At 53.2% G+C, this 17,079-nt stretch overlaps 5 protein-coding genes across 5 annotated transcripts; 3 read left to right on the forward strand and 2 right to left on the reverse strand.

Annotated features, from left to right (window-relative positions):
• Positions 1–711: 711 nt before the first annotated feature.
• CTRU02_203657 (carnitine acetyl transferase) lies at positions 712–3,423 on the forward strand (the record flags this gene model as incomplete). The annotated part of the gene is made up of 3 exons (XM_036722233.1): positions 712–1,132; positions 1,184–3,202; positions 3,275–3,423. The coding sequence occupies 3 exons, from the start codon at positions 712–714 to the stop codon at positions 3,421–3,423; spliced, it is 2,589 nt and encodes an 862-aa protein (XP_036585839.1).
• A 1,221-nt stretch (positions 3,424–4,644) lies between these two features.
• On the reverse strand, positions 4,645–6,063 carry CTRU02_203658 (DUF1620 domain-containing protein; the record flags this gene model as incomplete). The annotated part of the gene is made up of 4 exons (XM_036722234.1): positions 4,645–4,812; positions 4,849–5,130; positions 5,161–5,575; positions 5,639–6,063. The coding sequence occupies 4 exons, from the start codon at positions 6,061–6,063 to the stop codon at positions 4,645–4,647; spliced, it is 1,290 nt and encodes a 429-aa protein (XP_036585840.1).
• Positions 6,064–8,090: 2,027 nt separating this feature from the next.
• On the forward strand, positions 8,091–9,467 carry CTRU02_203659 (DNA repair protein RAD57; the record flags this gene model as incomplete). Its single annotated transcript, XM_070204247.1, has 1 exon — positions 8,091–9,467. The coding sequence occupies one exon, from the start codon at positions 8,091–8,093 to the stop codon at positions 9,465–9,467; it is 1,377 nt and encodes a 458-aa protein (XP_070062010.1).
• A 1,743-nt stretch (positions 9,468–11,210) lies between these two features.
• On the forward strand, positions 11,211–11,648 carry CTRU02_203660 (GTP-binding protein ypt1; the record flags this gene model as incomplete). Its single annotated transcript, XM_036722235.2, has 2 exons — positions 11,211–11,345; positions 11,451–11,648. 2 exons carry the CDS (start codon positions 11,211–11,213, stop codon positions 11,646–11,648), a joined length of 333 nt encoding a protein of 110 aa, XP_036585841.2.
• A 2,246-nt stretch (positions 11,649–13,894) lies between these two features.
• On the reverse strand, positions 13,895–16,876 carry CTRU02_203661 (gastric mucin-like protein; the record flags this gene model as incomplete). The annotated part of the gene is made up of 2 exons (XM_036722236.1): positions 13,895–14,783; positions 14,838–16,876. 2 exons carry the CDS (start codon positions 16,874–16,876, stop codon positions 13,895–13,897), a joined length of 2,928 nt encoding a protein of 975 aa, XP_036585842.1.
• Between the last annotated feature and the right edge of the window lie 203 nt (positions 16,877–17,079).

Genomic DNA, 17,079 nt, shown 5'->3' on the forward strand with positions numbered 1-17,079 from the left:
AGGAAGAGAGAAAAAAAAGTCTCGGCAGATTACGAAACTGGCTTGCACCCAAATTGCTATCTCGCGTCGGCCCTGCGGAGGAAGTTTCACAAGCCCCCTCCAATACCATATCCGACCAGCGAAGCCCATCTCTCTACCCCCCCTAATCCCCCCCCATCCTCCTCTCTCCCGTCAGCCCAATCAAGAGCGACCCTCCGGTCCTGCGGTACAGTCCCAAGACGGTTGCACATGTGAAAAGGCACACCTCGAGACGAGACCCCGGGACCCCGGAGGAGCTGCAGGCCAGCCCATCCCCGTCTTGTTTGTGGGGGGTTCCACCCGATCCCATCTGCCTGTTGCCTTTTCCATCCCATCTCCCATCTTGCTTTGGACGTGCCTTATTCCGTGGGCTAGTGCCTGCTTGCCTGCTTTCACCCGGCCTAACCGCACCTCATCCGTCTATCCTCCGACTTCCTTAGGCCCGTTGATATATTCCCTAGTCCCATCCTGCTTCGTAGCCGAACTGTCTCCTCTTTTTCCCTCTTCCCCTTCCAACTCTACCCACTGTTGCCCAGACGTTGTAGCATTGTTTGGTGTGATGCCATCTTACTGCCTGCAAGACTGTCACTACTTCTACCGCACGGCGCTGCGCGGACTGAACATCAGCACCAACGTTTCGCCCCTCTACGCCTAAAAGAGGTCATAATATTCCTCCAACCAAAGCTAACAAATATGCCCACTCAAGTCCGAATCTTTTCGCGACCTAGGCCTCTCGGCGAGACTCTTGAAAAGTCCATCAACAACTCCTCGGTACCTCGATCTATCCCAGACACTGCTGAGCTCAGGAAACACATCGACCCGCCCAAGTCGAGGAAGAGCAACCACGACGGTAACTCTATGGCTGTATACAGCGACAAATCCGTCGAGGGCGGTGTCACTTTTGCCGGCCAGGACAAGCTCAAGCAACTCCCCATTCCCGAACTCGAGGAAACCTGCGAAAAGTACCTTACCGTTCTGAAGCCACTTCAGTCGGCGCGAGAACATTCCGACACCAAGCAAGCCGTTCAGGAGTTTCTAAAGAGCGATGGCCCGCAATTGCAGGAGAAGCTGAAGGCCTACGCTGTTGATAAGTCCAGCTACATTGAACAATTCTGTAAGGTGCCTTATATACATTGATTCTGGCCATGGCTAATCGTCTTTCAAGGGTATGATTCGTACTTGAACTTCGACAACCCCGTTGTCCTTAACCTGAACCCCTTTTTCCTGTTGGAAGATGACCCAACCCCGGCGAGGAACAACCAGGTGACCCGAGCGGCATCGCTCGTGGTGTCCGCCCTGGAGTTTGTCCGAGCAGTTCGCAAGGAGGAGCTGCCCCCTGACAACATCAAGGGCCAGCCTCTCTGCATGTACCAGTACTCCAGGCTCTTCGGCACGGCGCGTGTGCCCACCGAAAACGGCTGCCAGATAGAGCAAGACCCCGAGTCGAGGCACATTATTGTCATGTGCCATGGCCAGTTTTACTGGTTCGATGTTTTGGATGCCAACAACGACCTCATCATGTCTGAGAAGGATGTGTCCATCAACCTCCAAACCATTATTGACGACGCCGCACAAATCCCAATCCAGGACGCCGCCAAGGGAGCTCTCGGTGTCTTGAGCACGGAGAACCGAAAGATCTGGTCGGGGCTGAGAGATGTCCTGACCAAGGAGGAGGGCTCCAACAACGCCGATTGCCTCGGCATAGTCGACTCGGCCCTGTTCGTCCTGTGCCTGGACTATACTGAGCCTGCCGACGCCGATGCGCTCTGTGGCAATATGCTCTGCGGTACCAGCCTGGTTGAGAAGGGCGTGCAGGTTGGAACTTGCACCAACCGATGGTACGACAAGCTGCAGATCATTGTCTGCAAGAACGGCAGCGCCGGTATCAACTTTGAGCACACTGGTGTGGATGGCCACACGGTCTTGAGGTTCGCGAGTGACGTGTATACGGACACCATACTGAGGTTTGCAAGAACCATCAACGGTCAGGCTCCGACTCTGTGGGCCTCCACCAGCCCCGACCCGGCGAAGCGCGACCCCGATAGCTTCGGCGAAGTTCACACCACCCCGCACAAGCTGGAGTGGGACATGAGCCCCGAGCTCAGCATCGCCGTCCGGTTTGCCGAGTCAAGGCTCGCCGACCTCATCGAGCAGAACGAGTTCAAGACGTTAGACTTCAAGCACTACGGCAAGAACTTCATGACCTCGATGGGATTTTCCCCCGACGCTTTCGTACAGATGGCCTTCCAGGCCGCCTACTACGGCCTATATGGCCGCGTGGAGTGCACATACGAGCCCGCAATGACCAAGATCTTCCTTCACGGCCGCACCGAGGCCATCCGCAGCGTCTCTGATGAATCAGTCAACTTTGTTCAGACCTTCTGGGCTGATAATCCGGCCGAGCAAAAGGTCGAGGCCCTCCGAGCGGCTTGTCAGCGCCACGTCAACACGACCAGGGAATGCGCAAAGGCCAAGGGCTGCGACCGCCATCTCTATGCCCTCTTCTGCACCTGGCAACGCACCATCGACGAGGAGCTTGTCAGCAGCGGCAGCTCCAATGGTTACTCCAGCCCTATCGATGGATACTCGGAGCGTGATGCTAGTTCCGTGGTGGGTAGCCCTGGCCGGGACTCGGTGCTCTCTCTGAACGGCGCCGAGGTGCAGTCTGTCGGCCGCGCACGAGGTGACAGCACCAACTCACGAAACGGCAACGGCCAGGCCTCGATGCCGCAGATCTTCGCGGACAGCGGCTGGGACAAGATCAACACAACCATCATGTCTACATCCAACTGTGGCAACCCATCCCTGAGGCAGTTTGGCTTCGGGCCTACGTCTGGAGATGGATTTGGTATTGGATACATCATCAAGGATGAGGGCATTTCTATCTGTGCTTCGAGCAAGCACCGCCAGACGAAGCGATTTATGGACACTCTTGAGAGCTACCTACTCGAAGTCAGACGGATCCTCCGCATCACCTCCCGCCGCGGCACCGGCGTGCGGCAAACCCGTGCCCGCGAGCTGGAGCAGCCACAGCGCCCGAAGCCCGTCAAGGGCATTAAGTCCCGCGGACGGCTCATCACCGCACACGACTCCATTAAGCCGTCGATTGCGAGGTCATCGACGGGAACGCAATCGCCGACTGAGGAGAGCATCGCCCTCAGTGAGGATGATGAAATTGGCGGATGTAAGTCCTCACCCATCACACATGTGAATTACACGTACTTGAAGTAATATTTACTGACTTGTCTTTCATTAGACGGCTTCTTCGACGCCGGCATGCTCCTTCAAGCCCTCAAGGCCCGTGGCGAGAACCTCGATATGATGGATACGAAGCCCTCGGAGCGGGCTGCTGTGCAAGCGCGCCGGAGGGAGATTGGCAAGAAGCTGCGGCTGATCGACTACTAGCCGGGATGTTACCTTGGTTGTAAGCTTGCCTCGAGTGGGCATGGTGATGTTGTATGGTGACATGATTATGCGTATGACGAGAATGTGGATATTGAGTACCGGGTCACGCAGCATGATGTGGAACATATGAAGTATGCACAAATGGAGTACACAAAATAGCAAGCCTTAATTTCAGGAATATACCCTCCGTTTAAAAAACTTTAGCATCGAGTCTCAGATTGTGACTGCCTGCGATGCTTCTGAGTATGTCAAGTTCCACCATCAACATGCTGAACTCGACAAGCCTATCTGCCTACTCGGGGAAAACGCCAAGTTGACAAATAAGTACGAAGCCCTCCGACACCCACTCGGTGGTTTGTTTGCGATGGAACTAACGCAAGGGCACGCCGCATCAGGCAAGGTCAGAAGTCGAGGCTGAAGAAAAAAGAAATCTCCCTGGCTTACACTTACCCCCTCCCCTTCCCCCCTTCCTTTCTCTGCAGCACATTTCGCCACCCGAATCCATTGGCTTGTGTTTTTTTTTTTTTTTCCCACTTTTCTTGGTCTTCTTCGGGTACTTGTACACCGACAGAGTTATGTTCACCTCCCGCATCGCGTGGTGCGTTTCCTATGAAGATGTATGGTGGTGAATCAAAGTACGGTACGGTTAAGGTACGAACTGGGAATTCGATTTTGGGGGGGAGGGGGGGGCTCTGGATGGCGGACGACCATCTTGGCTCTCTCGTGCGTGTTGAAACTTTAAATCTTTTTTCTTTGTTTACATTCAACTCCTGAAGTCACTTACTTCACATCACCCTCATACATACCCGGATACGGCAAACATGGGAAGTTTGATTCAGTCAATTATAGAAAATTTTGATTCGAGGTTTTTTCTCCTGTCTACCATGGAAATGGCTCGTTGTAAAAAAAGTTGCAAAGTCTAAAATAAATAAACAAAAAAAACAGCATTACATTGTTCCCCTCCCCCTCGGATGATCCCATCATATAGCAAGCGTAGCATTCATCTCCTTTGATGCAGTAGTAGTAGTAGTAGTTGTAGTCGTAGTAGTAGTAGTACTCCTTTGGATTTTGTATTCCTCCTCCCCCCCCCAGGACCGAACCTAGGACAAGAAAAATTGCCAGAAGTAAAAAGTATGGTAGGATGTACAAGAAAACATGGAACCGACCCGAAACACACAATCTTCCTCAGACCGTCCCGGGCGTTTCCCATCAGTAAGCTGCTCAGGCAAGCTCGTGCATCTGGCCCCTGTGGCCGTCGTTTCCGGTAGGGGCCTCGTGGATGGTGGGCGGGGGCGCAGCGAACTGTTGCTGCTGCTGCTGCTGCTGCTGCTGCTGCGGAGGCGGCGGCTGTTGCTGATACGGCTGCTGAGGGCCCGGAGGCGGAGGTGTCTGTCCTTGAAATCCACCGGGGGACATGGCTTGCACGCTGTACCTGTGGTGGTCCGTCATTTGCGACACGGCGCCGGGGCTGGTGGTGTCGGCGCGGTCGGGCACCATGTTGGCGGCAGTAAAGTATCCCGGCTGCTGGAATCCGCCCTGGGGAGGCGGCGTGTTGCCGAAGCTCTGCTGGTAGCCTGTGGGGCTCGTGGCGGCGAACTTGGGGTCGTACACGGACTGTGTGTGGGTCGTGGTGCCGGCGTATTCGGTCGGAGAGCCACCCGGGGGGCCCTGCGGGGGGCCTGGGTACCCGTTCTGCGCCATCTGGGGCTGGGCGGAATGAGGCTGCTGCAGCTGCAGCTGTTGCTGTGGTGTCTGCTGCTGGTTTGGATCCTGCTTCTTCTTGCGGAGGATAAGGAAGATGCCGATACCGATGAGAGCAATTACTGCGATGCCGCCGACGACGCCTCCTACGATTGCGCCGACGGGGGCACCCGACTTTTCCTCGGGGGCCGGATTGACGGAGGTGGTCGGTCCCGGGCCAGGGCCGGGCAGGGTGGTGCTGACGCTTATCCTGGACGTTGTCGACACGATTCGCGCGTTGCTGGAAGAGGCATCATCCGTCAGGGCGAGCGGCTCCCAGGTGCGCCCAGTCTGGCCTTCGTAGGTCGTTTGAGCAGACTGTGGTGTGGAGATCTCAAGCGTGTTGCACCAGTAGTCAAAAACACTCCCCGGGAAAGAGATGGTGTTGCAGTATGGCCTGGCCGTGTTGGTGCTGTGTGCGTGTTAGTCTTTAGACGGACGGAGGAGCTGGTATTGAAGCGGTCAAGAGACTAACCACTTGAGAGTGAACCGATCAACGAGACAGCCATCGTTGCAAAGTCCCAATGTAGACACCTGTCTCTGGTCGTAGCACGTACGGCGCGCGCCACATTCCTGGGAGTCACAGCAGGCGACACGGCCAGGGTTGTTTCGGTTGGCGGTAAAGAAGAGGCAGGTGGCAACGGAACCGCAGGTATAGGCCGCGCCAGGGCGGCCAGAGATGTAACCACACGTGTTATCGGGAGCAACGAGAACGGTGGTTCCAGACGTGGCCTGCCGCCTCTTCAACTCCGCGTAGGCGGGTGCCTTGGTCGGATGAGGATTGAAGCGGTCGAGAGGGAGGTCAAACGTGGTCGTGGCCTCGGGCACAGCGTAGATCTTGGCTTGGGCGATACCTGAGAGAGCCGCCAGACCGGCAATGGTCCGATATGAGTTCACCATGGTGACCGAGCAGCTGTGATCGAAGTGAATATGGCGGGACGGGCAATGGTCAGGTCGTGAGGCACGTCGAATCAACCAAAGGGATACAGATCAAGCAGGACGAGAGATGAGAGATAGGGCTCGAAGAGCTGAGAGGCTGGTCCACCATTATAAGCAGGGCCACGCCTCGTGTTGCCTTGTCCTTAATGGCACTATTGTTTGTCCTACTCGACATGCTTGGGCACAGCCTCCGGTGTTAGGAGCCGCGTTGGTAGAGACAATCGGGTTCGAGCACCCACAGAGGGCAATAACATTCGGCCGGCGTCGACAGCGAATTGAGAACCGACTAGCCCTTGAGCTAGTCCCGTTCGAATTCTAATTGAGGAGCTTGGCTTAGGGGAGATTGACTAGCTAGGTATCCAGGGTTCAGCTAGACCAACTATAACACAGTCGGTCGCTTTGTGGCTTACAGCAGCTGAAGATGAAGAGCCCTGTTAATGCAGACCAAGGGGGTAAGGTTAGAAAATCAAGGCTGCATGCTTAAAAGACCACGCCCGAGAAGGCGGGGAGAAGGTGAAAACAAAGACAAAAAATTAAAAGGGCTTGGGTGCAATTGGTGCGAATGCTGGTAAACACGGGACCACTGAGACATCTTGGTAAATGACTGCCTAACACTGGGACCAGACACTTGATGCAGACGCTTTTGGACTGCAGGGTGGAATGGAGACTGCCGATCTTCCTGAGGACTGCAAAAGTCATAACATTTCCAACCTCCCTCCCTTACTTGAGCCGAGTTAGCTCATGTTAGGAAGTGCCTCAACACTCGTGAAGGTTATCCGCCGACACAGGACGAAGTGAATGACGATGACGGAGGAACAAAACAGAAAAGAAAAGTGTCTGCTTCTTTTTCGTACTTCATTGCAAGCCTAGAATGAGATGAGATGGTCGAATCCTTCACAGACCTGACGATACCACAAATACGTGTCCGGCGTGTGAGCTGTCGACCTTGAACCAGCCGGGACTAGCGGACTGATTAAAGATGGCACTATGCCCTTGGTCGTTTTGACCAACCGAGTCTGATGAAATTAAACGAGCTTCGCTACAAGGCAGACTTCAGCCTTGAGCTTGGGCTTTCATTTTTAGATCTAGTCCAAATGGTGGACCATGGCTGATATCGGACGACTTTGTTGGTTGGTGCTTTTGATTGATAACTTCTTTTCTTCTTCCTGGGGCTGGATCCCTCTTCTGTTTCAAGAGGCGGCCCAAAACCGCCCAGAGATCGTCCTCAAAAGCCTGGCGAGCCGCGTTCCCGTGTATTCTGCCTCTTGCGAGAGGCTTGCTGCGTCCACAACTTAGGAGCGGGTAGCTGTTGTGGCCCTGAATAGGGCTGATGTACCAACGGGTTCATGGCGTTTCAAAACCTCATCGTCCTTCAGGGGATGTATCTCGAAAGATCGAAGACATGGATCGAAAAGGAAGTTTGGGGCAAACACAACCCCGGATGTGGCAGCGAGAGAGTAAACTCGTGCAGTTTGGCAATTAACAAGGGTATTTGGAGCTCCTTGCATGATTACATAACCAAACATGATCCACTTTTTCCTAAGCTTCTTTCCATTTGACGGCGGCAAACGGAATCGGATCGCAGCAACTGCCCTGACCCTGCAGGTGTTTACTTCCTTTGGAGCAGCCAATCCGCACGTCAACTACTACTCGAAGCCGCGAACAGTCAAAACTGACGCGACGGGGTGTGTGTGTGTGTATGTGCAGGAACTTGCATTGGCTGGGTGTGAGTCTTTCAGATTGCCAATCGACATGCAACGCTGAAGGTTCGCTTCCTTTTTCGGCCTTCTCTAGTCACTGCAGCTCGAGTCTACCTTTGACTCAGCTTGACAGTAGCGCAGTATCGCGTTGTCTTGTCCGAACACGTCCACTTGCCGAACACCATCGCATCTCATAACGGCATCCGACTGAGTGGACACACAATTTGACTGTACGGATACCATGCACATATTCTGCCCTTTCGCACTACTGAACGCCTGCCACATGCCATGACCGACTTGCTGCAGCTCCTACCGGACTTCCCCGTTAGGCAATTTTCTGGACTTGTGCAGAGTCTGGAACGACATCAGATATCTACCACCGAACTTCTGACTTTGGATGTTGTCGACATCGGCAAACGCACCCAACTGCCGCTGCTCGATATTAAGAGACTCTGTGCAGCTGTTGTCGACGCCCTTCATCGCGACTTCAGCCCCTCTAACCGTCAGCCAGGTGACAACCCGCCTCTGAAGCGTTCGCTTACAGACCTGGAAAACCAATGGTCCACTATCAGCACCCTCGACGATGACCTAGACCGGGCTCTAGGGGGAGGAGTCCCGACTGGTTATGTGACGGAGATTACTGGAGAAAGCGGCGCCGGGAAAACGCAGTTTCTCCTGTCATTGCTGCTTGCCGTTCAACTGCCACCGCCGTATGGACTAGGTCGCCCTGCTTTGTACATCACGACAGAGGCCCAGCTGTCTACAAGACGGCTGTCACAAATGCTGTCAGCCAATCCGCGGCTAGCAGATCTTCCGCTGGAGCAGCGGCCGACGTTTGACGCCATCTCGAGCACTTCTACGCCTGATCTAGAGTCGCAGGAGCACATCCTCCAATTTCAAGTTCCCGTGGAGGTAGAGAGACGTAACATCGGCCTCATCGTTCTCGATTCTGTGGCATCCAACTACCGTGCAGAATTTGACCGAGGCGCAATCAGCAACCAGGGATTGAATATGGGGACCCGCAGCAACGAACTGACGCGACTGGGCGCTCTGCTTAGAGAGCTGGCGCAGAAGTACAATCTAGCTGTCGTGGTGTCCAACCAGGTCGCGGATCGATTCTCCAGCCCGCTCGCAATTTCTAGAATGCCACCGCCTAGCAGTCATGTGGGGTTTACCCAGGAGAGCCCTTTGGCATCAAGAAGTAGAGGACCGCTTATTTTCTCTCCCTCGGCCGTTGAACCCTCTTCATCCATGGCCGAGCAGTTGCGCTCCAGTATGCCTGAACCTCCCGGCTTGGACGATTTTGGCCCACCAGCGCCGCCCGCTTTGGCATTGGACCACCAACAACGATGGTTTACAGGTTGGGGCGATGACCCTTTTGCTGATTATGGACTCAAGACGCCAAGTCTTGGTTTAGTGTGGTCTACTCAGATTGCATGTCGCATCGCGCTTTTCAAAAAGCCAGTTTATGGAGTACATCGACATGTGAATGATGAGGCCGACGACCGGGGCATGCCAGCGCTCAAGAACTGGCGTCGATGGATGAAAGTTGTCTTCGCTCCGCATGCCAAAGCGACAGGACATGGCGTGGACGGTGCTGTTGAGTTCGCGGTGACCATGGCCGGTTTGAAGGCCATCCCAAAGAAGACCTCTAGTGACGATTGAGCCACGGTTACTGCAGGGCCCCGAATATCAGAGCAGTCGGTTTGAATAAATGAAGAGCAGTAGCGAGAGATGACAACTTTGCATCGCCACATACAACGGCAGCTTTCTCACGATTACACTCACACTGTTTCACAGTGGAAGTTCCGAGTTAGCCAAGTCAAACGCACCATAATACTGCTACGGCAGATTGCACCTACGATTATAACGAACCTCAACCGAAGAATACTATCCGTCCAATTAGGGACGTTCAAACATGGCACTGGTATTTGGCTAAGATGGAGGTGAAGTTGGTTATTTAGGATAATCCCCACAAACCAAGAGGGTTGGTGGGGTCCTGTCAACCACACCATGCATGCATGCTTATACCGCGTTATCTTATGCATAGACGCACCGTACAAGACACTGACCCTGCGGCGAGGTACCAAATGAGATGGGTGTTGGCTTGGTACGTCTAAACAGCAGTAACAAGCAAGCCTTTCAGAAACGGAAACAAACAGGCAGGATAATCAGCCGCACATGTTCGATAGCTTTCACGTTGATTATAGGAGTGCAGCGTTTGGCAGAGGTGTTTCACACAATATCAACAAGGGAGACTCTGGATCCTGATATTAAGGACTACAACGCAGCCCCAGCAGGTGCTTACGTACTGTACTGAGGTGGAGAAAGATGCCTGCACTGGGCTGGAGAGGGTCAGGCTCGAGCTCCATCCAAATCGGTCCAGAACATCGACAAGTCACGTGAATTATCTCGTGCGCTCCTGACGTTTCATTCGCTGGTGACATCTGACTGAAGCGGGAGTGGGCCCGTTTGCTCCTAGGCGGTACCGCACTGGACACACACTGGACGACTGGCCACAGGACTCCTGGGCACAGGACACTGGGCACTAACCAAAGGCTGGTTCACTGCACTAGAAGGCTTGACGTAGCAGCCTGCCTTACTCCGTCCGACTCCTACCTCACTTGACCTGCTTTGTCGCTTCCAACACCTCATCACGACACCACCGCAATCCATCACCTCCCAACACCTCGCCAACAGCCATTTAATCGTCCTGCTTGCTTCCAACCGCTGCACTTTTTTGACTTCCGCAAGTTTTCGCCCCGCGACCGCTTATCACAATGAACCCCGAGTAGTACGTTTCGTCTGTCGCCTCCTTACCAAGGAAGAAGCCTTTTGAGAGTCGACATCAAGCTGACCTCCTACTCTTGCAGAGCCTCTCCATCCATCCCGACCCCCCAACCTCGTTGTTCTTCTCGTTGCGATAAAAACCCTCGATGGCGACGTCATATTGAATAAGCTCATGTCGATACTGATCTGACGGCAGGTACGACTACCTCTTCAAGCTTCTCCTCATCGGTGACTCCGGTGTTGGAAAGTCTTGCTTGCTTTTGCGATTCGCCGATGATACCTACACTGAGTCCTACATCTCCACCATCGGTGTCGACTTCGTATGGCCTCCCAACGACCTGCCTCCCACCGATCGCATGCTGACGATGGATAATAGAAAATCCGCACGATAGAGCTCGATGGAAAGACGGTGAAGCTGCAGATCGTGAGTAGCCCCCCCTTGCCGTCGTTGGTTTCTTAGGCTGGTTGCATTTGCGGCGAAGAAAATAAAAAAAAAGCAACTGACATGGAGATTTCTTTTTGTAGTGGGATACTGCTGGCCAGGAGCGTTTCCGCACCATCACCTCTTCCTACTACCGTGGTGCCCACGGCATCTGTGTCGTCTACGATGTCACCGACATGGACTCTTTCAACAACGTCAAGCAGTGGCTGCAGGAGATTGACAGATATGCCACCGAGGGCGTCAACAAGCTGCTCGTCGGCAACAAGAGCGATATGTCTGACAAGAAGGTTGTCGAGTACACTGTTGCCAAGGTACGCTACCACCTGCCAGCCACCTGAGCACGATGCCGCACTGGCAATGTCAGCCTGGCAAATAACGTGCCCATCGTAGGATGCGGCTGCTAACCCCCTAAATAGGAGTTCGCCGACAGCTTGGGCATTCCATTCCTCGAGACTTCTGCCAAGAACGCCAGCAACGTCGAGCAGGCTTTCCTGACCATGGCCCGCCAGATCAAGGAGCGCATGGGCAGCACGACCGCGAACAACACGAAACCCAGCGTGCAGGTTGGGCCCGGCCACGGCGTCTCCTCGAACTCGGGCGGCGGCTGCTGCTAAACGCCTCGATCCCGGTTATTTCCAAGGCCCGCTTTCCTTACCTTTGTTCTATGGCATTTACGGATTTTCTCGGCGGAGGGGAAACAGCTGGGCAGTTAGGCGAGGGAGGAATGCACAACCTATGAAGGTGCTGGGAATCGGATGCGGCTCGGACAAGGCTGTTTCGTTCGCTTTTTCTCTCCTTCCCCACTGCTGCTTTCATACTTCTACGCATAGATGAGTGTTGATTTGGATTGCCTCAGCTCCTTCTACACACCGCACACGCACTCGACAGAAAGATACCTTTGTAATGGGACCACGATGTTGCTTATGGCAAAATGAGGGATCACCCCTAGATGCTTGTGCATCCAACAGCCCCATCACAGAGACGCTTTCGACGGAGAATACACCTGGGGATGCTGAGGGGCTGAACAGGACTTGAGGATGGGTTACGAGGCTATCTCTACGTGTGTATGTGTAGGCTGTGTTTTGGGCTGGCGCACCGTGTACTTTGCAACCGAACATTGCCGGCGGCGGGGGTTTAAGAACACATGGTTATCGAAGCGGATGATCCGTGGGGAGGAGGATGGGGTTGGACGGTGACATCTGTCTCTTCTCATCCTTCATGTTTTCTAGGTGTTTCTTCCTCGTCTGCCATGATTTCTTTGGCGGCTGCTGCTTTCTCTGGTAGATAGGGTCGAAGTAATGGGCAAGTGACGTTTTCCTTTTCTTGAAGCGCAGTTCCCACTGTCTCATTTCGAGGCGCCATGGCGCGCCGTGCCGGCCATCTGACATCAATATCTGTATTTGTCTCGCCAGCTTGTCCTAACTAACGGCCTCGGACGAACATGTCTTTGCATCGTCATCCCTATCCACTTCCCGGTGCCTCTAGGCTTAACGACGTATGACGTGCTACGGGACTCGGGGCTTTCGGATACCCCGGCGGTCATCGGACGCGGGCGGGCCTCACGTGAGTTGGGGGGAAGCAGGTAGGCAGACAGGCAAGTAGGGAGGGAGACAGACACATGGACAGCCACGCACTGAGTGACAGACAGACTCACTGAATGATTGAGTGACTGACTGGCTGGCTGGCTGGCTGCACCCGCCGCACCGCGGCTTTCCCATACATGAGTCCGTGGGCCGGGGGAGGGGGGAATCGGTATGGGGGGGGCGAGGGACACATGACCCCGCGCGGTCACATGCGTCACTGGGCCGTCGTCCCTTTTTCTTAATACTAAACTAAAACAATGTTATCCACTCTTTTCCGATAGAGTGCCAAAGCCTCCGCTTATTATTTGGGGAGGATGGATGATTGATATATACCCGCAACGTCAGGTCGACCTGGAAAGAGGTAAGCTACACTAGTTAGTTGGGCGCCGAATCTCTCGAAACAGGTTCTCTTGACGTCGATGTGGGGAGGGGGGGTTTCCGTTATGGTATGACGTTTTTGATTTATTCCAAACTGACCGTGTATGTTATTCTGTATGTATGTATCCAAAGTCGAGTTTCTATTTTTGACATGTTTGTTGTACCCTTTCCACGGTTGCGTTCAAAAGAAAGTATACACTAGACGCTTGAGTTTCTGGACGGAGATTGATGAGCTGAGTTCTAGCGGTTGGACGAAGTGAACGACTCACTTTTTTTCTACCTTTGTTTCCTTATCCTTTCGTTTCTCAAAAGTGTCTCTTTTTTATATTGATGAGGATTTTCTGATACATTTGTATTGCTAGCTGTCGCATCCGCCTTATTGCCATTTCTACCAGTCTGCCGTCTGTATGTGTACTCGTGCTGTGGCCGGCACTATGCTTTTTTGTCATGTGATACGTGACTTCCACTAAACACGACGCTCTGATATTGCTCCGTTGTACCGGAGGATCTTTACTAACAGCCAGTCAAAAACACATGGGACTAGGTGGGAAACAATATCGGCTCGTGAACGCAGGTCTCTTTTCCATCTACGGCAATACTATGCGTCAACGACTCTGACCGTCAACAACGCGCAATGGATGCGGCTAAAGAAGCTAAAGAGAGCAAGCAGATATCCTCAACCTTTCCCACCGACCAGCAAGTTTCCATAATCATACAACAGCGTCATGGCTTTCCCGATGACATCTCATCCGCAGCTAGTATCTCCGAATTCCCCCAGGTATCCCTCAACAAGGCAAATCATCATTACGCTCATATTATACACACATTACAAGGGGAGTATAGAGGGCTGGTATGCAGGCCCTAACGTTTGGCAATAACAACTTGTGGTGGGAAACGTATTATGCAAGACCAAGAAACTTCAAGGCCTTGCGGCTGTTGCCCTTTGTATGGGTCTGGGCCGCTTTCTTCATGAAAAGGGGCATCAGACGTCTTTCCTCGAGGTCTACATCGCTCTCATAGTCCACGTCGGCGGTCAAGATGGATGCGCCGTCCGCAGGCATCTTCTTGATACTTCTTCGAGACTTGACTCGCTGCGTCACAACCGTTTCCACAGTAGACGATTGTCTACCTAAAGTCCTAAACGAGCCCGATCTTTTCTCGATTTTCCTGCCGCTAGATGATGGCGGAGACATTGGGGGGCTAACGGGCCGCTGGTTGGACATGGTAAATGGTGAAGAAGTGCCAGATCTTCGCTCGTCGTCGTCGTCGTTGTCTTCTGGAAGGTAGAATCTGGAAATGCTGGTAAGGATCTTCCAAATGGTGGAGATGAAAGTTCCAATTTCCGCGTCCGTTGCCTTTGACGTTAAGAGGAAGTTTGCTTTTGAAACTGCCACTCCGTCGGTCGAGGACGATGACACGATTGTGGTCGATCCCTTCGATTGAAGAGATCCTGAACTCGAGGCCATGTCGCTTTTGTTGGAGATACGTCCAATGGAGCTACCTCGAATGTGGCTGAAGGGTAGAGATCCCTTGGCGTCTGTATCAATGACTTGGGCAACTTTCATCAATTCAACACCAACGAGCTTCTGGAGCGCAAGGACGGTCGCAAGGTGGTCTGGGGGGTAGTCGAGAAGCAGGAAGCGGACGTCAGAGTGGACGGCGAAATATGTTTCCAAATGAGGGATGATGAGGATGGCCAAGAGATACGAGTTGGTGAACGGATTGTCTTGGGTCTGGTTTGCCAAGGGCTGCGCAGTAAATGACTGCATTGCATTTGCCATGAGATATCTGGAAAAAATGTTAGAGAAGATTGCCAGAGTATATCAGCATGATAAGACTTACCTGAAATCCAGCCTTCCAGCCCGGGAGATGCCGCTGGACTTGGTCCCCAATTGCTCAAGCTGGCAAGCGATCGAAGACAGGAAAGTCTTTTTAACTCCCTTTTGGGAACCAATAGCCAATATCTGGTCGATCCTGTGGCCATTCTTCTTCGGAGTAGCACCTGCCTCGGCGTCCCGGAAAATGGGCCTCCACAAACCATCCATCTCGGGAAGTAATGGAAAGTTGAACTGGGAGAAACCAGTAGCCTTTGGAGGGAAGTAGATATTAAGCACGGATCGTAGTGAATTTTGCATCGCGATAGCAGTCTGACTGTGTACGGCGTTGAAGTCATGGAACTTATCCTCGAGCTCCGAAACCATGGGTGGGGGCGTTTGCGCTGGTGTTGGCAGATGTGAAGTCGCCACAGTCCTTGAGACTGGTTGTGGCTGCGGTTGCTTTGAGGTGTAATCCGTGTCTTGGTATGAGAAAGGGTCGTATTCGTCCTCATGAATGGTCTTTGCAGGTGTGAACTGGGACTCTTGCAACTCCCCAGTTTGCAATGTTGGAGTTTGGGGGATTGAAGCGTCTCCATCGATAATTGAAGTGTTGGAAGAAGACAAGGCAACAGGGTAGATACCCTCCTTGAAAGCACGAATCATATACTCCAGAATCGGATCTGGGCTTTCATCTTTAAAGTGTATGACAAGATCTTCCGAGAATGGCAGTATAGGCTGAATGGCTGGACTCTTTACAACAAAGTCCTCAGCATCAGTCCCCCTGTCGACGTAATTTGCCTTGGTCCTCTTGGGCTTTGGGCTCCCATGGGGTGGAGGAGGCAAAGACTTGTTCAACCGGGACGCCCTTATGAGTTCCTTCCTGGGCGTTTCCTGGAGACTCGCATTGAGATCACGCCTCTCAGCAGTCTCAGTGAGTTCAACGACAGAAGATGAAAGAGTTTTTGAGGTCTGCTTATCGGTAGCAGACTCCTTTTCCTTTTCTCTTTTGCGCATTAAGGTGTCCCTGTATCGTGAGTTGCTCCGGTGAAGCTGACCCACAGAGCGAGACCGCGACAGAGTCTTGGACGACGCGGAAGACTTCATTCGGACAAGTGACGCTTTCTCTATGACAACGGGTTCCGTGGAACGAATGCTGAACACATCGGATCTTGGGGTTGCCACTTCAAGCATGCCCGGGGTTCTTGGTGTTGCTGGCAAACCCTTGTCGTTCGGCCCGTAGGCCTCACCAATACAGCTCGGAGAGCGAGGAGGAGGGGACGTGGCTGACTTATCAGCAAAATCGAAGTCAAGAGCCGCCAGCCTTTCAAGTTCGTCAAAGCTTGTAATGGCCAATTTGGGAGGTGGCCGACAAGCTCGAGGTGTTTCTGGTACTTCAACCTCCTCGTCTGCCTTCCCATCGTTGGGCTGTTCACCAAAGACGTAGAATGGTGCTGCATCGCCAAATCTGTCAGCATAGCTGTACAAGGGGAGACTCATGCTTCGTGGGCGTTGGGAAGCGATGGTGAGGTCAATGTCGCTGCACGGTTGAAGACTTTCCGTCTCCCGGTCTAGGGCGTCAGCCGCCCGCATAGCTTGCGTTATGGGATCTTCTATAACATCTTCGGACGTGTCTAAGAAAGAGCGCCTTGAAGCGGCCGGATGTGCAGTCAGACCAGCGACACCCCCCTTGACAATTTCGTTGAAAATCGCCTCAGCTTTGGCAATGTCGCCATTGGTATCGTTACGGGAGATGGCTCTGATGCAAACCGTTTGCGCACTCGGGGTGCCTCCGTTCATGAAGACCAATCTCTTCCGCTTCGGCGTGGACTCTTTGAGAAAGGCCAGTGCTATATTTCTCCTCTTGGTAACAGCATCATGGACTCTTTTGATAAAATGACGCGCTTCAAATAGCGCATCCGGGTGTTCAGGTTCAAGGAATTCTTTAACACTGGGAAGAATGGCTATTTGTGAAGATGTAGGTAGTAGACGTAGCTGGGTCGAGACAAGATCGGCAGGGCCCTCGAAGGCGATGAGGCCGCCGTGATATTCGGCGAGGTCGGGCATCGAGGCAGATTGCCAAGTAGCAAACAAGAAAACAAAGGTGGCGAGGTAACGTTGGCGGGTGAGTTGAAGATTGGATGTTCGTCAGCCGGAACGAAAGCTTCAGGCGAACCGAAAGCAAAAGAGTTCATCCAATATCAGCGTCGAGGCGAAGGCAAAGTGGCGAAGTTGATTTCGAGAGGAAGGTGCGTTCATGTGCAACCCAG

Source organism: Colletotrichum truncatum (genome assembly GCF_014235925.2).
Source record: "Colletotrichum truncatum strain CMES1059 chromosome Unknown Contig_0002, whole genome shotgun sequence".
Taxonomy (NCBI): Eukaryota; Fungi; Ascomycota; class Sordariomycetes; order Glomerellales; family Glomerellaceae; genus Colletotrichum; species Colletotrichum truncatum.